A 26,432-nucleotide genomic window follows, 5' to 3' on the forward strand; every position below is an offset into this window, starting at 1 on the left:
TAGGTTATTGGGCGTGCTTTAATGACTTTAGGGAAAGAAAAGCTAGATGTCCTATACTTTTAGAAAATCTCAGGACTCCAACTTAAGGAAGAGTATGATAGATCTTCCATCCAATTATAGTTAGATACCTTATAAGTTGTTGCATCCAGTGGAATTGTTAGAATAACGATACGAAGACCCAAGTTGGCTAGATCACAAATTGGTAGTAGCAAGACCTATCAAAATGGCCAATCACATATTCTCTTCCCAAGCATGTATTGGAACACTAAACCCCTCTGTTACAAAGAATAAAAACTTTGTATGGTCTACATTAGTAAATAAAACTGAGCTCAGTCCAATAGACTAGACGAGACGGTCCACCATAAAGCAATCCAATGGTAAGAGGGAGTGCATCTCAAAGGCAAACCGTGTAAAAGAAAGTATCTCAAGATGTACAGCCTGAATTTATACAAAAGAGCACTATGGAGCACCCCAAAGTAAGACTAACCTCATCAAAATTCTTTTGCAACTTTACAAGCTTGGAAACACAAGAAGCATTTAAGAGCTATTTATTACAAAGGAATTACATACATCATCTGCCTGTTTTGAAACCTTCGTTCACAACTAGGTAACTTTCGACATCATCGCTAGTCTCTATTAAGAGATTTGAACAATTTGTTGTCAACCCATACCCTTGTTCACTCACAGTGCTCCGGTCCCTCCATGATTGAAGCTTCCGGGTTGTTCGGCTTCTAAGATTTTCCACAGGCGAAGGCCAGCAACCAAGCCTATTACTAGAATGTCAGAATTGCAATTATAATTAGTAAAGAATAATAAGCTTCATCCAAGGGCTTTACAATATTTACATAAAAAATCAGTTTGGTTGCAACCAGCAAGCACACTGAAGGATGATTATACTAGGTATGATACATTCAAGCAGCAGGTTCTCCATTGCTAGCTGGACATCCCTAGCTCCACAAGCAACTACACAAACAGCAAATAAGAGCAATATCAAGAATGTCAGGTGTAAAAAGAAGTTAGGCAGCAAGGCATGGACTTCCTGATAACATATGATTTAAAAACCATGTGATTCCAGGATCGATAGACCATGTACTGGTGGTGTGCTAACCTTGCATTTGCAAGGGCGCATACCATGCCGAGCCATGCCATTGGTTGCCACATACACACTGGCATCACAGCATGCCAAGTATTGGCATGCAACTAATACCCTGCCAATACCATGTGCCAGTAATGCTGGCATGGTATGTATCATGCAGCACCATGCGAATGGCAGGAAAGACCATGTCTAATTCACCAATCTGGGACATGTTCGGATACCTCATCACCACGTTCATGAAATATTTCTTGTTTGGATACCTTATCACCATGTTCATGAAATATTTCTTGTGCACACAACAATTGCCAAGCAAACGAAGGAAGAGAGGTCGGAAGTTATTGATGAAGGCGATTGTTCCCCAAACCAAGGTTTTTGGTTACCATATTATTAGGGTTGCAAACGGGTTGGGTCAGACTGAGATATGCTTGACTTTGACCCAACAAGGTTTCATGTACGGGTCTTGATATTGGACCCAGACCTAGACCCAATGAATAGATAATCAGGTCGGGTCGGGTCAAATCCATGGAAAATATTTTTAACTCAACAACTCGTTCGGAACGGGACAGGGTTATGTATGACGTAAACCCACCAAAATATTTCATGAAGAAGATTTTGTGCTTCTCAATCATATTATCTTGACAGCCACAAAATTGTTTGCTAACATGATCAAAACTTCATAAACTAATATTTACTTAGAATTTCCATCTACTTCAAGAGGTTAATAACCTCAACGGCTAGCCTTTCTTAATGTAGTGAAATTAGTTTAAGCACTTATCTCTTCAAAGAAAAAAAATGACTTGGAATACTTTCATCGGGGTAATTCAGGTTGCATCAGGTCAGGTCAAAGCTTATATCCAGACCCAAACCGAAATACAGAATGGGTCTAATATTTGAACTTGGCCCAGCCACACGGATCTTCAATAATGGGTTGGGTTAGGTCAGATCTAGTTTTTATCAAATCCAGAACTGACCCAAAATACGGAACTGGTCTAATATTTAAATCTGACCCGATCCCACAGGTATTAAAGAACAAGTTGGGTCGGCTCTAACCTTGTCGGGTCGCATTGGGTCAGGTCACGGGTCAACCTGACCCATATGCAACCTTACGTATTATGGCTAAAATGTTGATTTAAAGAATCATGAAAAATCTTAGAAGACTGGGATCTCTGGCCTCCCACCTCATTTCTAACTACCTCTTTCCACGTTTTCTCCACACTTTGCCACTCGTAGGGGAAACATCAAATGGATAAGACATTGTTAGCCAAACTGGCTTTGACAACAATGACAGCAGATTTGAAAGGCGCTAACCTTTCTGAAACGGATGTCCGTAATCATCTGGCCTGCACCACTCTGTAATTGAGCACCAAATCTTCAGGCTTCTTCCATATGTAAGCTCTAACCGTGGCCAAACTCATTTCTGGTGACAAGACCTGCATCACATGGAACTGCATTAGAACTAGAGGCGAAACCAGAAAAAATAAAAAATAAAAAACTATGACAGCGAACAGAGAATTTAAAACTGCACTAATTTTAGAAGAGAATTTAAACCTGCACCTTCACAACAGATATTTGAGAGAAAGGGAGGGAGACCACCTGCACTTAATTACCCAGGTCCAGAATTTTAGGAAAAGACTACCCAAGAAGAAAACCCAGAACCTCTGGATGTAACCATTGGGGTAAGCCCCAATTCACAAAACCAATTCAGACCATAATCTGCAGCATGTTTATGTTCTAGCTTTTGAAGAATGAATGATCAACGAACTTCAAAGCCATATCCCAAAATTCCCAACGTTAAAAGAACAAACTATTGTGGGTGTGTTCTCCAAATGCCTCAACAGATAATGATACATAAAACATGATATAGTAATGCTTATGATTCCTTATGCTAACTCAACATTAACAATATAATCATAATATAAAATAGAAATCAAACATGTGAAATGAAAAATGAATGAAGGGTGAAAAAAAAGTCAACACAGAACAGAGCAAACTATAGGTCCTGCAAACATCGGTAGCAGAAGCACTTAAGGAGTTCAATTAGAGCCAAAAATGGATCCAATACAGATATAAAATCACATAGCAGTCATATTTTTATATGTGAGAAACAGATATGGTTATGGTACCAATGAATTGAATATCAGTCATGTCCATATTCCATCAAATAAATGCAGATATGATTCATATACTAGTTACACACGTATGGAAGTAGGCTATTGTTAATTGTGAACAGCAAACAGCAACCTGAGTAGTATCATCTTGCTAGTGTCATTATATTTGCATCAATGGTAGATTCTTCATCAGGAATCAAGATATGCCAAAGTTATAGATTCCCATAAAAGTTGAAAACTGAATACATTTGTGAACAGAGGGCAAAATTAAAATTTTCACCAATGTAATCCCAATTCTCTCATGCATTGATCTCATCCCTGGAACTTTCATGAAAATCTCTACCTGCTTTCGAACAGCCATATAGAGGTGTAAGGAGATCTCTTTCAATCGAAACACTCGACTAAGAGTCTGTAGCATTGTTCCAGAGCAAAAATTACATCTATTTGACTCTTAAAAACAAGTCAAACACGTTACATAGCATTGAATCCTTCACATACTAAAAATTGCACTTCTAAGAACATAACTTGCTGTATCAACTTATCCACGACAGTATTTAAAAAATCTCTAAAAAGTCAAAAACAATCAAGGCCACACACATCAACTTCATGCAAATGACGAGTTTTGTGCCTAAGTTCTCCATCTTGAGTTCCCTTCATTCTGATCCTCTTACAAAACTTTCAGACCCCGACCCCTCATTTCAAGCCAAAAAAATCTAGCATCCGCTTTCCAATGATTCTCTTACAAATAATTTTCTTGTCTTTGCACACTACCAAAAGTTCTCTTATAAATAATTTAATAATACTGGTAATGCTATTGCTAAAAACCTACTTCAAGTCAAAAACCCTCTCCCTTCGCATTAATATAACACCAGTGCTCTTTTGGTAACAGCATTTTACTGTTGTAATCCTTTTTCCAGACCTTCATCCTCACGGGTGGCAAGGGATAGACAGAAAGGACAGGAGAGAGGAAGGAATCACTCTCCTGCTGATCAAGGTCAAGGTGGAAGCAAAGCTAAGCGTTCGGACCTTTAGATTAAGGTCGGAGAAAAGCATGGGCGGAGGCCACAGATAGAGGCTGTGGGTGGAGGTAGGAGATGATAAGCATGGAACCTACGGCAGAGGGAAGAAGTTGAGATGCAGAAGAGGAAAGGCCGAGATCGGGCAAGACATATAGATTGTTTTGTTATTTAATATTCCATAAAACTATGTTCTCAATAAGATATCCAGATCTAGACCAGGAAAGACCCTTAGATTTAGTTGTGCATCTGAATCCAGGAATTCTACAAGGCCTCTGATCCGATCTGTTTCTGAATCTGGGTTTGGCACTTGAGTTCTTATCCATATTCAACCCAATTCTGATACATATCCAGATTCGGCTGGAGTTATGCATCCTATTTATGGTGCTGTTTACCGAAAAAATAATAAGCATCATGCTCATGGCCATCTCACAGTTCAATTTTAAAATAGAGAAACCTCAAGAAGCCAATTACTATCATGTTTGCAGCAAATAATCTCATGACGTTCAGTTATAGAAGAGAAAAGGAAGCCTTCAAGATTTCATTCTGGACAGTTTCATTGACTTGCCTGATTATTGCACAAGATCTCTACAGATGGTTTTAGCTTTTGCCGTGGCTTTATCCCTGCCCGTAAGGAGCCATCTACAGTTGATGAATGCTGTGATAGTCCAGAACTCAATCCCAAGCCAAATGATCCATCAGAGCTACCACCATCAATTGGTTTGTCAAGAACCATTTTCTCGATCACATAGTTACCACCTATAGAGTAAAGAAAAGGCACCTGTCAATTACAAAACTAAGCAATGCACAGGAAGTTAATATGCAAAATAAACATATTGGAAAGTGGGGGGAAAGGGGATTCTCATAGAAGGGGAAAAAGAAATTAAGATTACATTAAACATATTTTCAAATTTTACAACAATGAGAAGCTGATAGTATGTGTGAAACAAACACAAGAATTACAAATGCTTTTAAATCCACTATGAACTATTGCAAAGAAATTCTAATTCTTGATTGAACAAGTTTATATACTCCAGTCTCAACAAATAATTTTTCCAAACAAGTTTGCATTAGGAAATTACAATGGATAAATAACTTGGGCAACAGATCTTATGAGAATTGTAGTCAACATCGGTGTTAACAACCAAGAAAACCAACTGGTACTTACTTTGTGTATGCGCAATATCCGCGGAGCACTCAATTTCCCCTGCGTGTGGATTTGCACATTTGAACCCTCACAAGGTTGCAAATAAAAGCTACACCTGCAGTGGAGAGAAACAGCATGAAGCTGATAACATTGTCAAGATTACTGAAGAGTCGGTCAAGATAACACTGGCAAAAACAGTTCAATGTAACCTTTCTTTTTATTTGTTGTTCTTGGTAATTGGATGATACCTTTAATGAAGATTACTATCATTATCCTCAACAATGTAAAGCAGAGTCATAACCAAAAAATCTCAAGTGAGACCAAAAAGTTAAAAAGAAAGCAGCAGCCTAGGATGTAGAATCATGGAGGCTGAAGCCAAACAGTACCACTTAATAACTAAAATAAGTGCATACTGGACTAAGGAACTAACTAGAAACTATAGAGCTAGAAATGTGGTTTACAAAAGGAAGGTTCCTTTATATTTTTCTGAAAAGCTTATATCTATCTTCGCAACATGTTGTAAGATATCCATCCTGTAGAATGTCTAATAATTGAATTAAGTGCATCCTAGATTAAGGAAACTGAAATTGGATATAACATGATGATATAAAAGGATGAGATAGATCAAGCTTGATGCCGGAAAAATAGAGGTAAAGACAACAACGAACACTCCAACACCAATTAAGAATTTGAGAATAGTGGTAAACTCAAAATCCCCAAGAACAAGAACAATGAATAGATCAAAACTCACCACCCAAAGGAATCCAACCAAGGGATACAGAGTTTGACGGAAAAGAAAACTCACGATCCAAAAAAATCCAACCTAGAGATACAAAATTCTGGTAATCATCACTCACAGACAATCTCCCTGAGATGCAGAGCAAGAACACGCTCACCCACTCAAAAAAATGCGCAGAGATACAGAACACCCAAAAGAAGAACAATAAGCCAAAGGCTTAATTTCTTAATTCACTCAAACTCAAAATTAATTCTCTAAAAACAAAACATAGGGCGTGCCTTTATATAGGCATGTTTGGAATGCTTTTCAAGCAATTACAATCAATAATCCTAAACGTGAGAAAAAGAAAATACACCACAAGAAAAAAGACCATAACCACAAATGTGAGGAAAAACATCCTAAACTTGGAAAAAAAAAACACCATAAATAGGCATTCCAAAATTTGCCTTTTTTTAGGCATAAACCAAAAATAAATTGCCATTAAAAAAATTCTTTTTGGCTCCCTCGATTGAAAGGACTCTTCTTAAGCACCCGTGTCAAAATCACCTTAGACAAAATTCCTTTTTGGCTCTCCCATTTGAAAGGGACTCTCCTAAGCACCCATGTCATGCTCCCCCGATTGAAAAAGACTCGTCCTCGAGTCTAGACCAGCTTTATCTTCATCTCCATGATAAGGGGCAAGTCAGATACATTGAATGTAGCTGAACACCATAATCTTCTAAGAGTTCAACCTTGTAAGCAAGGTCCTGCCATACCGGTACCGGTCGGCGTACCGGTGGCGTCTCGAACTGGTACATATCGGTCCTGTATCGGTCCGTACCGGTCCCCTACCGGTACGATAGTCGTACCGGCTGGTTTTTCAAATAAAAAGCTCCCGGTACCGGATCCCATGCTGATCCGTTACCGGTTCCAGCCCGGACCGGTTCATACCGGCCCATACCGGCCGGTACGGCATACCCTGCTTGTAAGCATTCTCTCGCACTCGATGACTCAAAGTCCTTGTCCATTTTTCTAGCTTTTGATATACTACAAAGAGATTCCCTTCTTTTCTGTTCCATCCCGACTCGCACCTTAATGGCTTCAATAAGTACTCCATTCTTTCCACAAACACTTTGCCGTCTTAAGATTCCCAAGTCATTCCTTTGCAATACAAACTGCTGCCAAAGCTCTCTAACAGCTTCCTGTGCAGCAGCAAGTAGTAACTTGTCGTGGAATAAGGATGTTTTACGATGTTGCTCATTGTAGAGCTTGACAGCACATTGCCCATGTCGCAGCCAACCCACAGGAGCAACATTTACTGCTTCTGCACAATTGAAGCCACAATTGAAACCAGAATGATATGCTCTTGGAAATTTAAGAATAAACTCCCCAGAATTCTGAATGGCACGGTAAACAGGCACTATCTCGGATTTAAGGACAGGAGACAATTGTGTAACCAATTCATGTAGCAGATCAGGTTGTTCTTCAAACAACTTAGGTAAATGCTTTCTCATTGCATCCTCCAATTTCACAGCCTCTCTGCCAGGAACTCCATGCCATACTTTTGGATCACCAAAATGCATATAATTCAGAGAGTAAAGGTGATGGTCTTCCACATGCCAACAAAACGATGAAAAGCACATTCCTACATAAAGCCATGGGACTAATACCCCAGAGATATCTTCTCTTTCAAATGACAGAAAAGAACCGGAAAGTCGTGGCAAATTATTTAAGTTCCAACCTGATAGCTCGCATGGATCTGAGTCATTTTTAGGTGAAGATGGTGCTTTAGGAAATCCACTGCCAATGTGCCAGTATCCAAATCAGCACCATAATGCACCTCAACTTCTTCAGTTGGTTCCTCAACTATCCACCAATATTATCCTTCAATTTCCTCCACCGAGGGTTGCCAACTCTTCTCATGATCCTCGCTACTGGAAATCACATTTTCATTAGCATCTTTCATCCCAAAGTAATGCCCTTCTGAATTCATCAGCATATATCTGGAAGGTTTCAAGAGTAAAGTCTAAACCAGATTGAAAACCAAACTTTTTCATCAGTATCTGATCCAACACAGTCCATCTGGCATCACAACCATTTAAGCTATTGCATTCTACGAGTCATTCCAAAATCTCAACCACTTCTCTTTCTTCTCTTATGATAACAGTTCCAAAAAAAAATTTTGTTGGCTCTCTATTTTGATGCTTGGTTAACTAGCTGTACTCGTGTAGTAAACTTTGCATGTTTCCCAAAAGTTCTCTCGAAGCGGGCAAGGCATTGTCCAAGAAGGGGGTGGGTATATGCAGCATATACCATATTGTTCTGCTTTCAGTCGTATTTTTGCAATGTATCCAAGTGTATCTTTGAACTCCAAGTGGTATCTTCGAACTCCAAGTGTATCTTCACTTGGATAGAATGTAGGAGGCTTCATCAATGATAGGTCTACATGCTTCTTTTGGATGCCATCTGAAAGTTGCCTTGCTCATATTTAGAGCTGCTTTGGGCTTCTACCACACATTTTCATTTTGGCAGGAAAGTTTTGAAGAGTGATCCTCATTCCCCTGCGAAGCCAAGAAAGCTTGTATGGTTGAGGATGATCTTCCATTTTGAGCTTCAATTTCCTCCACCATTGTTGCTGCAATGACCATCTCACAATGCTCCCCCCGTCAATGTGCACGTCCACACGCTTTGCCAATGAGAAGTACATCGTGGCATGGAAGATGTTGCGAAGGCCAACTCATCATCTTCCTACATGTGCTAACTCTCAAGCTCCTACAAACCATCAGAGATGTCCCTTAAATTAGCATAGGAACCAGCTTCCTCTTCTTCTACCTCCTCATTGATAAAGTTGGCCTCAAACCCAAATCTTTTCTCCCCGGCTTTTTCACCTTCTTCCTCCACAAGAGATAATTTTACCGGTTTAGGACCGAAAGGAATATTGAACCGGCCGCGTACCCAGCACAGTTCAGCCCGTACCGAACCGGGTCCCAGTTTCTGACTGGTAACGATTCAGGCGGTGGAAAAACGGGGTTCCGGCCTTATGAAGCCCGAAAACCGGTCTGTAACGCGACCCGGAACCGGGCCCAAGTACTTTGAGACATACCGGCCCGAAACTGCCGGTACCCGGTCGGTTTGTACCCATTTTTTTCCACAGCGCACGCGTTGTGGCGGATTTAACCACAGCGCTCTACGCTATGGCTTTTTGAACACACGGAGCGGCCACAGAACTCCATGTTGTGGCCTGATTTGACTGCATCGCGGATGTGCTGTGGCTTTTGGGCCACTCGGAGTGGCCACAATGCTCGATGTTGTCACTTTTTGGCCACGCGGAGCAGCCACAACGCTCTGTGTTGTGGCCTGATTTGACCACAGTGCTCCGCGCTGTGGCTTTTTGGCCATGCGGAGCAGCCACAGCGCGGACGCACCGTGGCCTTTATGGCACGCGCGGGCGTGTTGTGGTGCACTGTGGCCGAGCAAACCAAGGTACCGGTTCGATTCGATCCGAACCCATACCGAACCAGCCCGGTAGCCGACTGGTACGCTGACCAGTACCGGTTCGGCACACCTTGGTTAGGACAATCAGATGCAATATCGCCTATGCCTTAGCATTTGAAGCATCGACGACCAGTAGGAGGTAGGGAATGATTAGAACCAGCTGCTGGACTTTCTACTTTTGGAGGAATTTTCGACAAGAACACCTTGGTGGAATTAACCTTGGAAGGTCTGACACTCCTCTGATTAAAAGGAGTGTCACAACTTGTAGTGAGCGAAAAACTCCCTACGAGGCTCCTCCAATTGCTTCTCTACCTTAGCTGCACGCTTGCACACATCATTAAAAGTCCAATAAAGTTGCAATTGTACCGCATCACTAATTTTACCATGTTATCTGCCAAGATAACGGACTATGGTTTGCTCCTCAAGCTCCTCAACATCACACCGCAACATGAGATACTCAAACTCAGCAGTATAATCTTCCATAGATAAATCTTTATGCTTTAAAATTATGAAACTTGAGAAAAGCATCTTGCCTATAATTAACTGAAAGAAATTTCTGTTTTAGCACCTTTCTCATTTTTCCCATATCACAATTCGCCTTTTCCTTCACGTGCCTGCTGCTTCTTAAGATACTCCAACGAGAGGCATATTTCTTCAATTTTTACCTTGCGATCTTCTAGTACATCTTTGTATTCAAAGACGCACTTCACCTTATGTAACCTATCAATGAACTCATCAGGATGCACCCTTCCGTCAAAATCAAAAATATCAACTTTGATGCCGAACTCTCATTGAAACTCGCAAACTCCTTCGAAAACGATTAGATGTCGGGATATGATCACGATGAAAAGGATTGGTCTCTTCTTCCTCATCATGTGAATCTTCTTCCTCTGATTCATGATTTGGAATATGTCTCAAAGTTTGAAGGCGTGCCAAATTTTGTTGAAGTTGCTGCACTTCTCTCCACAATTCTTCATTCGTAGCATCGCGAAGATCCCACTCGCGGTTTGGTCCTTCAACTTTTTTGCCCTCTCCAACCACGACCTCGAGTAGCCATGACAACCTGGGACACTCTGATACTAAATCTAATGCCCAAAAAATAGAGGGAAAAGACAACGAACACTCCAACTAGGAATTTGAGCACAGTGGTAAACTCAAAATCCCTAAGAACAAGAACGAATAGATAAAAAACTCACCACTCAAAGGAATTCACCCAAAGAATACAGAGTTTGATGGAAAAGAAAACTCATCACCCAAACAAATCCATCCTAGGGATACAGAGTTCTAGTGATCACCACTCACAGACAATCTTTCTGAGATACAGAGCAAGAACACATTCACCACTCAAAGAAAAGCCTAGAGATACAAAACACCCAAAAGAAGAAAAACAAGCCAAATGCTTAATTCCTTAATTCACTCAAACTCGAAATTAATTCTCTGAAAATAAAACATCGTGCATGCCTTTATATAGGCATGTTTTGGAATGCTTTTCAAGCAATTACAATCAATAATCCTAAACATGAGAAGAAAAAAAATCATCATAAGAAAAAAGATCATTAACCAAAAATGAACAAAAGCATCCTAAACTTGGGGACAAAGTAAAAAACGCCATAAATAGGCGTTCCAAAATTTGCCCTTTTTTTAGGCACAAACCAAAAATAGATTTCCATAAAAAAAAAAAATTTGGCACTATTAGTTGAAAAGGACTCTCCTTAAGCACCCGTGTCAAAATTGCCATAGATAATTTTTTTTTGGCTCTTCCGTTTGAAAAGAACTCTCCTTAAGCACCCGTGTCAAAGCTGCACATATAAATGAAAATTAGATTCTTATACATTTTTGTGAAAAAACTCCGCTCAGGCTTGTCAGCCACATTATATATAGAGACAGAGAGAGCGCTTGACTTGGCTAGTGATTTGGAGACCCCTAGCCTATGCATCAAGTGATCAAAAAATTGGACAGTTTAAATAGCACAACCACTTGATGCATAAGCTAAGGGTCTTCAAAGCATATGGTTTTTGGTGTGTAAGTAGTTTATATGTAGTAGATCAAATCCAATGGCTCGGAACAGCGATGTGGAACACTCAACATCGAGACATGACCATATCTGAGTTGAGATGAGTGTAAACCAAGTCAAACTAAGCTTCTCTCTCTCTCTCTCTCTATATATATATATATATATATTAACTTACATCATTCTAGTCTCGAAAAAATAAAATAACTACAAGTCTTGCTTCTCTCTCTCTAAGACAAGAAACATGTCTACAGCAGTTATAATAAGGGGAAGCTTTAGGCAGGCAGAGGTGAAGAATAAAAGTAGTAAAGCTTGGAGGATTGCGATGGAGGAATGAAGACCAGATGCATTTTTGTAGGTGAATTTGGAATGTAAAGCATGCATGCATGTTGGTATAAGTGTTCTAAACAACAAGCGATGTACATAGATGGCCATGGGATTGTACTATGTTTAGGCAAAAGAGAACGATGCTTAGGTGGATGTCAAGGCACATAATAGTTAGATAATATTCAAAAAAATATTAGAAATCAATAAGTTTATAAAACAGGATAACAAAAAAACTAAAAGTAAAACAAAAAGTAGGAGGATTATGATTAATAATTTTTATAAAATGATGTTAGTTGAAAAAATGCTCAATATTATATATGTAACGTGATAAGCAGCTCTCCAAAATGATAAATAAACAATATAGAGGGTGGAAATAAGTAGTCAAAATTAGTGAATTTTTTAATTGAAACTGTTAAGGTGTCAAGGCACTAGTGAGTCAGACAAAGGAGACCCCCCTAATATCCCAACTTAGCCCACATAACCCCTGCCCTCCACCTCCCCAACAAGGACAACTCAAAACCAACACACACACACACACACACACACACCAAAAGGAAAAACTTGCCAAAGCTAGCTAAGCCTGTCAAGTCTCTTGAGCACATATAAGGTGGTCATGCCGCATCTGGGAACCACCTAGAGGATTGAGCATAAGAAAGTAGACTAGGGGGCAAACCTAGGTTTATCCCAGGATAGGTAAAGCATTCAAATCCCTCCCATTGAACCTTGCCAATAACATTACCATCACAACTGAAGCATTGAATTCAAATTACACAAGGCAAGGAGACCCTTAGACGTACTTCTAATGAAAATTATAATTTCCATCCATGTCAGGTGACTAGCCATTAACAAACTAAAATTAAAAGAAGAAATAAAAAAGTTAGAAAAAGGAACCCATGATCAAGTTGAATGTTGAATTATGGAGGATAAAACATAGGCCTTTTAGAATGATTAACAATAATTTCTTGTATGACATACTAAGAAAAAACCAATTGACAAGTCCGGATATGTGGGTGTGTTGCTGCATCAGCATGTTTTGAATAGAAGGATTATGTCAAACCTGCTATACAACAAGAAGAACTAGGCTCCTAATATACTATTTATAAAATGTAAAAGAACTCTTCCCTTATCTTTGTTTATGTAAATATTTTAATAGATTTATCATGTTAAGCACCTGACTGTGAACATATCAATACATAATATTGGGCTATATTTTTCAAACAACGGTCTAGAACAAGGTACGCCATCTCGGTACCAAGCCTTTTATCGGTGCGACCCTGTTATAGTGTCGGTACGCCTATGGGGCCCAATTCGGTATACTGAATATTGGTACACCCCCTGTACTGCATACAAGTACCGAACCACTATGATATAGTACATCCTGTACCGCCCAGTTCGACATGGTATGGCGTACCTTGGTCTAGAGCATGCTTCCTCCTCAAGCTAGGAAACATCAGTACATCAATCAGGAATAACTAGGAAGAATGTTTCAGTAAAGGTGTAGAATGGTAGGAAAGTAATGCACGTAGGACTAGGAAAGAAAGAGTAAGCAAGTTTGCGGAGGTGAACTAGGGCTAAAAAAGGCATTGCATAGAGAAATGAGGTCCAAACCAATTTCTACTTTCAGAAAGGCATTTATGATGTTTACATTCTGAATCAATTCAATTGTCACCTTGAACTCTTTCATACTATGATTTTTCACTCCTAAAATCAGAGGGACAAAAGCAATCTATTTGATAACCACACCAGACTATTTTGTGCATATTAAGCATTTATATAAATTAGGTAACAGTAAAGAATTATATCAGACAATAATTGCATACTGGAAGTATGTAGACCAAATCAAAACAATGCAATGAAGATGCAATGAAAATCTTGACTGAGAAAGGAAAATAGGCGGCAGACAAATTCCTTAAGATGTCATGTTTTAAACAAGCATGCTCACTATGTCACACTTTTGATACGAGCGGGCACAAGCTGGAACAGGTCAATACCCTAAGTACAGGGTTTCATGGCACCCATGCATGTCCAATGCCGGCACCAGCCTGTCACAACATGGCACAGTTGGAACAGGCCAGCATTAATGTCACGATATTGCAAGCATCATTAGTTCTTGGAAATCCTGATAAATGAAAATGCTTTTTGAAAACTTTCTGCATCTATGACATAAAGGCATCATAAATATTTAACATACCAGTTAGCTATGCCATGAAGACCACATCTTTAAGCATCTTTTCATGTTGATAAAATAGAAAAGCAACAGCTAACAAAACATATGAATACATTCAGCATTCACAATTTTCAAATTGTTCCCCTCATGTTCGTAGTTATCTAAGAATATTAGTAAGACAAAATTTATGAACATCAGCAATGGCAGTTACAACCTTTTAATAACAAATAATAATAATCCAAAATATCCCAGGAAGTTACACACTATAGGAGTGATACCTTCCTTTTCTATGAAACAGCACAAAAGAGCAGAATGGAATGCAAGAAACACAAAATAATCTAAGATAAGAACTAAAAATGATTTGAAAAAACAGAAAAGCATTCATTCTGTGCAACACTATTATGATTTGAACAGACAGAGATGTCTACTAAGCTACTAAGTGTCAGTCAGCCAAACTATTATGATTCGAACAATAAGCTATTAGAACATAGATACAGTAATACTATTTAGTTTCCAATTATTTTTGAGGAATAGAAGTTTTAATACGGATGTTTACGCCACTTAAAAAATCATCACATGCTTAGTATATCAAATTTTAGAAGTATTCCGCACTCTCCACTTGCTCATGATGCTAAATGCAATTTGAAATAAATAGAATAACAAAAACAAGGTGTTAAAATGATACAAAGGTGCTTTTTCTGAAATCTCTTTGCCACTAAATTTTCTAAATTGTTGCCATTTGTTAGTTAAACAAGTCCACTGCCTTCTGCATTCATACTTGCAATAAAAAATCAAGAAAATTAAATCACATATGACAACTAGAGCTTGTACAAACATGGGAATAAACTTATGAAAGGATGTGCAAGGAAAATAACTAAATAAATAAGATGTTGCAGGCAAATGAATGCAGAAGAGTCAGGAATTACTTTGTATTTTCTCTTGGAGGTAATCGACTATTCAAGACACAATCTATACACCACCATGGAAGATCCTTCTCATCTTCTGTCCCATCTAAATCAGTAATTTTCTTTCTCCAAGGACCTCCATGGGAGCCCTCGGTAATAATTGAAGGAGACGAAGATGTTGAAAACTCAAAAGAAGGGAGCACAATCGCAGTAGGGTTTTCAGCTCCATCGTCAACCTCAACTCTTGAATAGGAGAGATTTCTAACAGAGACATCCTTCCCTAATGGAACATCACCATTAGATGAAACCTGTGATCCAGACCTCTGCCTTCTCTTAGCCAACCAGTGAGCCAATAAACCGCGAAGAGTCTCTTGGCCTATATTAATCTGAAAACATTATGAAATTAATTCAAAACTTCATCACTGATTAATCATAGAAAAGAATAAATTTAATATCTTCCAAAAAGATGAACTCAGCATTCCACCAAAACATTATTAACAAGTAAAGATTATAGCTCTGCTGTCCTTTCTCTTATACAGCATTTCCTGGAAAAGATTCCAAAATAGGATCTGGATAAAATATTATACTATAAAATATTGAATAAATAAATGGCATCAAGCATCTGCACCACCCAGATTATCAAGATAATCTAGAAGAACATGAGCAACAACATAGTTACAGTTGATTGTATCTAACAAAAACCAATGACCACCCCAGGTCTCTAAACAAAAATCTGAGATGGGAAACCTGCTCAGCTGACCAGCCATTGGTACTCAAAACACCATTTTCTTTTTTTTTACTCTATTATGGGAAAACAAAAATTCTAGTTGTCCAAATACTCAACCTCAATCTTCTTTGGCACACAGCAAAGATGAAGTGTACGCACTTGCATCAATGTGCTGCTTGACAAGGCACTCAAAAATTTAATATCTTCCAAAAGATGGACTCAACATTCCACCAAAACATTATTAACAAGTAAAGATTATAGCACTGCTGTCCTTTCTCTCATACAGCATTTCCTGGAAAAGATTCCAAAATAGGATCTGGATAAAATATTATACTATAAAATATTGAATAAATAAATGGCATCAAGCATCTGCACCACCCGGATTATCAAAATAATCAAGAAGAACATGAGCAACAACATAGTTACAGTTGATTGTATCTAACAAAAACCAATGACCACCCCGGGTCTCTAAATAAAAATGTGAGATGGGAAACCTGCTCAGCTGACCAGCCATTGGTAATCAAAACACCATTTTCACTTCTTTTTTACTTTATCATAGGAAAACAAAAATTCTAGTTGTCCAAATACTCAACCTCAATCTTATTTGGCACACAACAAAGATGAAGTGTACGCACTTGCATCAATGTGCTGCTTGACAAGGCACTCAAAAATTTTGTGGCTAGTGTCAACCTTTGGGGTAACTGAAGCACATTACTGCATTGAGGGAGTACCAAGGAATGTCATGTCATCATGACCACTATCCAAGAGTCAGCACTTCAATATTCCTAAGAATTGAAGTGTCCTAGGATCACCAATCATTTGAAAAGTCATCAAATACCATGTTTGTGTTAAATATTGTTTAAGTGACAATATTAATAGCAAGAGCTAAATAGGCAGTATTGTAATCGTTGAAACCTAAGAACAATAATCAATTATATGGAATGTCTGTATGACTTATTTATGTAATCCAATTACTCTAGTAGTCACTGTGGCACTTTATCCCATTACCTATATCTAATGATACAAAATGAAAATTTTCCATCTTAGGCATTCTGATGATTTTCTGAAAGTAATATGCATATATTTATACGTTTCCTAACGTGGTTGGCATGGAAATTCTATGTGGAGAGTGGTTTCATATGTTACAAGCGAAGTAAAAGGCTCAAGTGGCTTCATTGACAGAGATATTCATGAACAGCTCAAGCTCAGACTGGTATAGACTTGTTCAGGCTTGTTGCATGGTAAAAAGCCTAGCCCAAGCTACCTTTAAATCTTGCTTAAAAATTGTTGGAGCCCAAAACACCCCTGGACAACAAAAATATCAGCGCAAGAACAACCTTATTCAAGTGGCTAACAAGCCAAGATTGAACATATTCAACTGTTCAAGTGACAAGCAACCCAAGCATGAAAATTCATACTCAAGCTCAGCGTTTAACTCGAAAACCAACTGGCTCGAGCGGCGAACCACAAAAGCATTCTGCCTGAATATTCATAGCTGTGATGAACTCAAGGTCAAGGCTTACTCAAGTGTCTAACTAGCCAAGCTAAGATATTCATAACAGAGCTTGAGTCAAGTTTGAATGCCCCTTTCAATAGACTAAGCTGAGTTCAAACACCTAAAAGCGCAGTCGACTCAAATCACTAGCATCCAAAGTTTGCCATCTTGGTATCAGACCCTATATCGATACCATCTTATTACAGTGTCAGTACGCCAGTACGGAGGCCGATTTGGCATACCAAGTGTAGGTATGCCCCCCATACCGCATTCCAATATGGTATGGTACAGTCGTACGCACTAGTGCCGACTAATACAGCAAACCTTGCTTACATCCCTACTTTTCAATATCAAGACAACCAGCTAGCATGTGGAACAGATATTATGGTAATATAAAATCATGTCTTGAGATTGCTTGTGACTAACATCTGCTGAAAATGGGCTAGATGAGCATGTCAATGTTATGAAATCCAGCATCAATAACTAGATAGGAACCACCGTCAAAGAATTGTGAGGATGCAGGTGAATCATTTGTTTTCGTTCAACAAGGTGAGAAGACTTCCAGGAGATTTTCAGCAGATACCATGTATTGCCCACTGGCACCAAACCTGTAGGTTGTCCTGACAGATCCAAGGATGATGAAGAATGAAGGCTATCAAGGCAGACTTTCTGTGACATTGCCTTCCACCTTGGCAAGTGTCACAGCCAAGGCAGTCCTACCACAACTACTTTTATCCTTGTCTCTAGCCCGACATACATGTCAATATATAGGACTACCATTTATCAACATCTTTCTTCCAACACCTAGTGTCATGATAGTGTCATATGTCTCAACAAGTCGATGAAGACCATGTCTCGGTTCTCTTCCTTTCTTTGACTTCTTTTTTCTCTATTGATATAAACAAGAAAATCACCTCCATTGTAGGCATTTCTAGCATAAATTTCATTTTTTTTCGGAGTTTCAACCATTTTTTTCTATTACCCTAATCCATAACTTCATGGTGTGGCTAATAAATAAAATATCATAAGTACATATCCTTTGATGGTTGGTAAAATGATGTGCATTGATTTATTTTTATAGATGGGGCCATGATACTTCTCTAGTCATTTGGCATATTTCTGATTCTTATCAAATGTGTAAGATAATTAACCAAAGTAATCAACTTCCCGTAATTATCCATACTCAATTGGCATTTCATCCAGCAACAATATTTTGCATCTTTCTTTAATCTTCGCAATCAAATATTTGAATTGAATTAAGAAATACCTGGCAGGTAGATAAATGTTCCATATAATCTCCGTTCAACAATTTCAAACACAAAGTTTTGTGTCTATCTTAACCTTCTCATCTATCAACAAATCCTATATGAGAGTTTGTGCTGCATTTTGTTATATTTATAGAATTCAAGCCCCTTATCCTTTCAAAATTGGGAGATCAACATGAACAAAGACAAAAGGGTCAAAAAGATCTGAACCACGCTTTAGCACAATATCACTAGACATCCCAAAATTTATGAAAGCAAATACAACTTTATTTGCAGAGGAGACTTAGGGCCCCAACAATCCTAACAATGGTAGGAAAAAAAAATAACAATGGATATGTAACCAGAAAGGTTCCTTTTGTGACACAAAACTAAACTGCTACTGTTACAAAATGTTCTATTTGTTTTCAAGTGGTTTGGCAGTGCTTGATGGCCAAATTTCTGGTCTACTCGACAGAGCACAGAGATGGAGAAGAGGTAATTTAGTGATCAATTAGTAGACCTAATACAACAAGACTCCAAAGTTGATAGGGACAGGTTAGAATGATGATTTGGTGATGTAACAACCAAAAAGTTGGAAGCATATGAAGGAGTAAGTGTAACTAACTTAGCTAAGTTTGTAGTGCTTGAGAATGAAATGCCTCGCATAGACACAGAAACTACATTAAACCAATGTATTAAAAAAGTGAATAGAGGGCACATAGCGAAAAGGGGGTTAATGGATGATGAGCGCTACATACCCTACACAGGCTGCTAAAACATATCAATATTTTTTCTTGCTAAGTATCAAAAATCAATACTTCCGGTAAACGTTATGTGAAGAAAAAAGGAAAAAAAAATCAAGGAGAAAGCTATAATATATCATCCGCCTGATATCGTAAAATCATGTCAAATTCTATATATTTTAAAGGCTCACAATCTAATGACAAATATCATTATCCACTCAATGTAATAACATCAGTTGGAAGATAAAAATGTCCATGATCACACAATCCATAAAATAAAGATATCCAGAATCACATAACATTAATCAAGAAAGAAGATGTCTACAAGCATATAACATATCCATAAGCATATAATATATTTACAACCTAAAAACACATAATCATTATTAGATAATAAACACCTTTAGAGTGCATATAAAAATAAATGACAAATTGATAATTGATTATCTCAATGATTAATCATTATCTACCACTTCTTCAACGTTTGCGCCATGAGCATTAAAACTAAAGTTGTCCAAGTCATCCATCTCAACATATGCCTCCTCTTTCTCCTCCTCTTCACCTAACTCTGATGATGCAACTTTATCAATGTTTATATAATGATTCTTTAGTTTCTTTTACTATGGAAATTTAGCAGCTCCAGCCATAATATGCTGAACCAACCTGAACTGGATGGTTCAACCCATCCCGAACAAATGGCTAGTCGGAACGCTTCAGCCACGTCAGGCGGTTTGATTATAATGCCCCCCCCCACTCCCGGTTCACCACGATTAATACCCTCCCCAACCCCTCGATTCAGTTTTTCAACCCCCCCAACCCCACCCCTATGATGGTTTAAGCCTTGCTCTCCCCCCCCCTTCTCATGATCAAACGTTTCTCCACCACCACTTCCCCCCATTCAAGGGTTGCGATCGCTAGCATTCAAAAGCATTTTGTCCCTTCGTTGCTTGCAACCATTCGAGGGTTGCGATGATTGGTGTTCGAGGGCATATGCCCACTGCCGCTCGCAACCATTCGACTGTTCGATGGAAGTAGACTCGCTCCCTCTCGGCCATCACCAGTAAGCCCTCGACCCTCTCCCTTCTTCCCTCTCTCTCTCTCTCTCTCTCTCTCTCTCTCTCTCTCTCTCTTAGGATTAGGGTTAGGGTTTAGAGTGCCCCTCCCCCTTCTTTCCCCCCTCTTTCTTCCTCCCTTTCTCCTTTTCTCCCTCTCCCCCTCCCACGCTATTTTTGGTATGCCCCAGAACATGTACAGACCCATACCAAGCCGAACCAGTCGCCAGTCACTATGCCCTCTAATACCAGACCCATACCATCTTTAGGTCTAGCTCTCCTCCTTGTGTACCTCTTAGGCTCACTAATTGTTGGATCGGTGCAATCGGAAACAAGTCTAACCCACTTTGAACTCGTTGCATAGTAGCTGCTATACTGGGTTACCTCTCAACATATCAGCTTTTTCATATATAGAACCGCTATGATTCTTACCACAATGGTTTTAGGCTAAAACCATAATACTAGCCACTATAGAAGCCGTAGTGGCTGATTTTTCAAACATGGATTAAATCCTTACAAAAATGAGAATAGTTGTACATCCTGACAGATATAGCACATTGGACCAACTCATTTAAATGTTCTAATTTAATATAACTGGTTATAAATATTTAAAATAGGTATCCTAGCAAGTTATTTTAACAGGAATATGTTTTCTTCATATCCTTGATCATTTAATCATTTTTTCACAGCAAATATATTTTCTTCATTCAATACTCTTCTTTCAAGAAGTTATCAACTCAAAGAGACAAACCTTGCTGTGAATTGATGAAGATCAAAGAACCACTCTCACTTTGCAAAAATCATTTGTTCAATTTTGTTAGTTAATGTTATCCCTGGACTTTTAGGTGAATGCCACCAGCACATATATGATACAGAATTACAGATCATGATGACAAAATGCAGCAAACTTGCCCATATTTGCAAAGCAATGATAAGAACAAAGAAGGTTCACAAAATAAATATAGTTTCCTTTTGATTCCACCAAGCAATAATTTATGAAGTTTCAACTACATAATGATATTCCACTATCTCAGTTGATAATTGAATTTTAAAGATGTATCTAATGAAGCAAATTCCTTCATTTAGGGAAATCATCAAAAGTTAATTAGCTGGACGTACAGTATGACCTCCAAAAGTAGATCATGAACCAAATGCCTCAGCAAAATTCTTGTTATAGGTGCACAATCATGGAAGATGTCCAACATAACATTTTTGACACTCATTCCAAATTCTCATGTTCATAAACATTTTTTCTAAACAAGTAACAGATATATTCTCCACCTCCTATTTTAGGTGTTTGGGAAGTTAAATCGTGTAAATTGAAAAAATAAAAGAACATAGTATATTTACCTTGAGATCTTCAGGTGCGCCTAATATATTCAAGTCCACAGCATACATCTCCGCAGAAAAGCATTGAGGAGTATCCAAGTGGACAGACAAGCTTCCAAGCCGAGTGTCCATCGTAAACCATGCAGGTACACTCACCTGGAAAAAGAAAAATACATGAATTTACCAAAAAGGTTTTTTTTTTATACCAAGGTTTATGACAGATTTAACACAGCAATATTGATCGTATGTGATACAGCACCATTTCAAATAGTTCTTCCTTCTTTTTCTCAAAAGAAACCTGCAAACATTAATGAATAGCTTTAGACTATACAGTTCAGATCCTTATTGAAATGTAAGCTGGATCCCCTGCTGTAGATTCACAGGTCCAGATCATTAATAACAAATTCAAATAATATTAACTCAAAAGGTTAAACTGGAGCAATTTATTTCTTCTTTTGTCGTTCCAGTAATGCAGAAGAGAAAATTCAAGATATATTACAAAAATAGTACTTAAAAGCATGAACAGAACCTTGCCATAATTCTCAGTTACAACTCCCCTGGTAATCTCCCACAGCTTAACCAAACCTGCTGTGTCCTGCAAAAGATGCATCAAGGTCATATTAAAATACAAAGAGCTACATTTGCGCATTGTAGTCAAAACTACCAATATATCTAGCGAGTATACAAAAAGTAAACTTCATAATCACCTTAGTCAAGACATGCCTTCTATCATTCAAGATTTCATGTTGTACAATTCCTGGAGTTCCAGGTATAGTGAAAGATGGTTCTTGGTATACAGGAACCTGTAATAGGAGAAAAGGGAACAAAAAGGTCAAGCATTTGACCGTTGATACCCAACTTTCCCAGATGAAGATTGTATTACCATAAGAGAGAAAAGGAAGAAACAAGTATCACCATACTAAATGCATAAAATTATAAATATAACAAAATAAAAACAAGAACAATTGAAACTAGAAGCAATTTCTGAAGGACTATCCTTTTAATTCTTAGGCGTACAGATAACTTTTGCAGAAGGTATACCAAATGCTGCTTAAAAGGAACTATCTGACATTCAAAGATGTCAGTTCTACCCTGTTTTACACTATAATAAACTTAAATGCATATGAATTCACCCATGCCTATATGGCAGAAACCACCTTACATTTTTCTTACAATGCTAAGGAGTTATAATGCACTGTTTGGAATTAAGCATCCTCCAACAATGAGGCAGCAACCTAACTCTACAAGAATACTGCAAAAAAAAAGTGGATGAAAAAATCAATTATTACAGTTTGTCGTACCAGTCGGTACCATGAGTATCATACGTACCATACCGATATGCAATTTCATACCGTACCAACACTTAATATGCCTCCTCATCTTGAACCATACCGCATACCAACAATGGAATAGGATAGTACCAGTACAGCGTCTAATACCAAGACGGCGAACCTTGCTTATGTTAATTTAAAGATTAGTAAATTCCTATACTACACCCATTTACAAGATTTTGCCAAATTATGAAGGCATTCTTCATCACTTTCACATTTTCTTTTTATAAAAGTAGAAAATGAAAATTTTGCTTTTACTTTATTTTAAATTTTTAAACAGCACAAACATATTTGATATAGTCTAGTATTTTTACTTTTTACATTAAAAAATCAAAAACCAACCCCTCTTCCATCCTTTGCCACTGGCAACAAGGATGACAGCAGTAGCAGCAGCAAGAGTGGTGGCAATGGTGGCGATGGTGGCAATGCAAGTGACAGCAATAGTGGCGTCAATAGTGATAGCAGCAATTGTGGTGGTGAAGCTGAATGGGAAGGCAGTAATAGAGGCGGCAACGGCAATTGAGGTGGTTACAGTGGTGGAGGCGGTCGGAAAGCAGTGACAGTGACAATAATGGTGGTGGTGCAAGAACAATGGTGGTGACAATGGTGGAGACGGCAGTGACAGCGACAGCCATGGCGGCGATGCTGGTGGCAAAGGCAGTAGTGGAGATCATGGTTATGGTGGAAAGGATATCAAGGAAGGGGAAGTCCACTTGAAAACTTCAGTTTTCGTTTAATAAAAAAAAAGAAACAAGATTTTCTTGCTTTCACATAGTTCAGAAGTCCACTTGAAAAATTCTGTTTTCATTTAAAAAATAATGAAATAAGATTTTCTTGCTTTCACATAGTTCAGTAATCATGAGAATAGTTTTTACTTTTTAGAAATAAAAAATAGGATAATAATACCAAACATGAATTTTGTCTCAGTTTCTCCATTTTGTATTGTTAAAAGAGAAAAGAGGAAGAGGTGTAGAAGTGACGCCAAACATGTCTTTCACTTCTTGTTGTCACAAGCTACCTATTCCAAAAGGCAAAGGTCGACCCAAAAATTTTAAAATCCAGTTGCATCATACCACAAATAACAAGATTTTAAACTCCACTACCTAAATGTTGCTTCTAAATGGGCTTGGAGAAATATTTCACATATTGAGACAATATATTATTAAATGGCTAATAGATTTACTCAAGTTTCAATTAATTGGTACCAATTTAAGATATTTAAAACTTCAAGACTAAAGTTGCAAACTTAACAAAACAATAAGATGCAAATGCCAAGTAGGATATCGGACAGGAGAAAAGAAGAAACTTTTTACCAAACTTTATTAATGGTGCAAAATCGGGTAGGTTCGCCTGTTACATTCGGTTCCCACCCGTACCATCCGGTAAGTGGTCGGTTCGGTGGACTCGGTGCGAACCGGCCGGTTTGCACCGAGTCAACTCGGTTCCAAAAATTCTAGCATTATAGCACTATAGGAGACGGGCTCCCCAAGGTCATTCAGGAGTATGTGATGCAGCTGCAAATGACCTCGCACGTGGAGTAGGATCCATAGATGTATCAGATTCTAAATCATATACTGTATCATATTACCCACAGCCACAGATAGCCTATGACCCATACAGATACGGATATGGTGCATCTGAAGTATCTTCCGGTGTCTACTACTCTACATAGTTCGAAGCATCTTACGGATCGAATTTTGCTGCCGGCATATTCAGATGAGCCCCTTCACAGCCGTATTATCACCAGAGGACATCTCTCAAAGGCAGAGCTTCAACGAAAAATCCGAAAGTGCTTATAACTCGGCACGCGTTTCATATGGGATGAACATACAGGACTACAATGTCGCTTGATTAGAAGGATGGGCAGATGTGCCTCCTGACTTTGATGATGATCCAAATATCTACGAAAGGGATCGTCATTCAATCCGATTTTAGATATCGGTATGTATGTTGGATTTTAACTGTATGTAATTGATTGTATTATTTTTTAATTTTTACGTCACTACTTGATTTCAGAATATTTTATGTTATTCATTTTATGATTTGTATCATTTTAAAGCAATAAGATACATCATTTAGATTAAACCGGGATCATAGAAACATCAAAAAATATCAAAAAAAAAATCAAATTAGACTTAAATTCATTGAAAAAGTTCAAAAAAAGTGATTACCAATTAATTTTTTTAAAAAAACTCTAAAACAAATTGGGCATGCTAGTCCATGGACCGGCATGCCCTACCCGTACCAGTTTGGTACGGTACCAAACAGGTACCGAACCATATCAAGCGCTGACCAGTACAAGTCTCAGTACCGATTCGGTGGACTTTGTTAAGTATTGTATAGTTTGGCAATAAATTGTCTCACATGTATCAATTGTCCTTAAGAAAATATCTCAAATATCATGGCTTCTGCATGAGCTTTTCATCAAGCAAGAATAAGAGAGGATAAGAACCAAAAGAAAGAGTTCTACTTGACCATCATGCAAAATATAAGGTTCGTAAAGTTATCTATCAAAGAGTATCACAATATCATGGAACCTAATTTAGTATTTCTTTATTAGAAAAGGAAATTTGATCTCATATCAGCAACCCCATCGTCACACCATAGACATAGCTGATCCTTACAAATAGTCAGTAATATAACCGATCCTTTTACCTCCAAATAAAATCCTGTGGAATAGTAAACAAATGATATTAGGAGTCTGATCCAGATACAAAGTATTGAGCCAGCACAAGAATCCAGATTGCAAATATGTGAAAATAAAATAGACAGCAAAAGGATCATAGCCAGGTACTTTAATTGTCTCGGATATTTTCCAGGCCTCAAACTATGTAACTGATTACTGTGAAGGCCTATTCTGATTACTGTGAGGCCTATTCTAAGGCAAAGGTAGGTGGTGGGGGGTGGAGGGGTGTATGACACTTGTTACTTTACAGTTACATGCTAGTGTTTCTAGCCGAAGTTGCCCATGTAACTGTCTCTTGATCAAGTGAATGCACTTGACTATCAATTCCCTATATCATCAATCACAAATGCACTCTATCCGAAGATCTGAACTTTGGTCACATGTGGCATCCATGTCCACCTTCTATCCATGTAATCTTATTTGTTCATGATCTTCTGGACAACAATTACCCATTATGAATGTATTGAATCAACCTACAGCATAAAACATGAAATTTGATGAAAGTTCATGAAAATGACTTGTCATCATTGTCAGATTTCTCACACAAAGGCCTGAAATATAAATTAACTCATCCTATCTTCAGAAGGAAATCAGCTGTAAGATGTTTATGAAGATATATAAAAAAACCCACTTGCATTGAAGTTTCAGGCCTCAGACATGTATGGCAAAAGATAGTGGACCCACAGCCTCATGACATTGCAGATTGTTCAAAGGATTTTTGCATCTAGCCCACTTAAAATTTCAGTGTAATAGATAAATTTACACCAATTTTTAATTCCACTAAGAAAGGAATACCTTGTGGATATTTATCTCACGTATCCAGATACAGATAGTC

At 38.2% G+C, this 26,432-nt stretch overlaps 1 protein-coding gene and 1 pseudogene across 2 annotated transcripts in view; both read right to left on the reverse strand.

Moving 5' to 3' along the window:
• Positions 1-392: 392 nt before the first annotated feature.
• Positions 393-26,432, reverse strand: part of LOC103696637 (WD repeat-containing protein 48-like) — a 39,414-nt gene continuing 13,374 nt past the window's right edge. Inside the window, exons 11-19 of one of the 2 annotated variants that reach the window (XM_039122178.1) lie at positions 22,288-22,383; positions 22,110-22,175; positions 21,840-21,878; positions 21,602-21,736; positions 15,012-15,376; positions 5,385-5,482; positions 4,789-4,979; positions 2,405-2,526; positions 393-963 (exon numbers count right to left, since the gene is read on the reverse strand). In XM_039122178.1, the coding sequence (XP_038978106.1) occupies positions 2,428-2,526; positions 4,789-4,979; positions 5,385-5,482; positions 15,012-15,376; positions 21,602-21,736; positions 21,840-21,878; positions 22,110-22,175; positions 22,288-22,383 (1,089 nt within the window). In that variant the 3' untranslated portion in view covers positions 393-963; positions 2,405-2,427. Of the gene's footprint in view, positions 964-2,404; positions 2,527-4,788; positions 4,980-5,283; positions 5,483-15,011; positions 15,377-21,601; positions 21,737-21,839; positions 21,879-22,109; positions 22,176-22,287; positions 22,384-26,432 lie in introns of those variants that run through there. The other variant, XM_039122177.1, reaches the window with a different exon arrangement.
• LOC120108547 lies at positions 6,221-8,516 on the reverse strand (annotated as a pseudogene).

This window comes from Phoenix dactylifera, unplaced genomic scaffold (assembly GCF_009389715.1).
Source record: "Phoenix dactylifera cultivar Barhee BC4 unplaced genomic scaffold, palm_55x_up_171113_PBpolish2nd_filt_p 001389F, whole genome shotgun sequence".
Classification (NCBI taxonomy): Eukaryota; Viridiplantae; Streptophyta; class Magnoliopsida; order Arecales; family Arecaceae; genus Phoenix; species Phoenix dactylifera.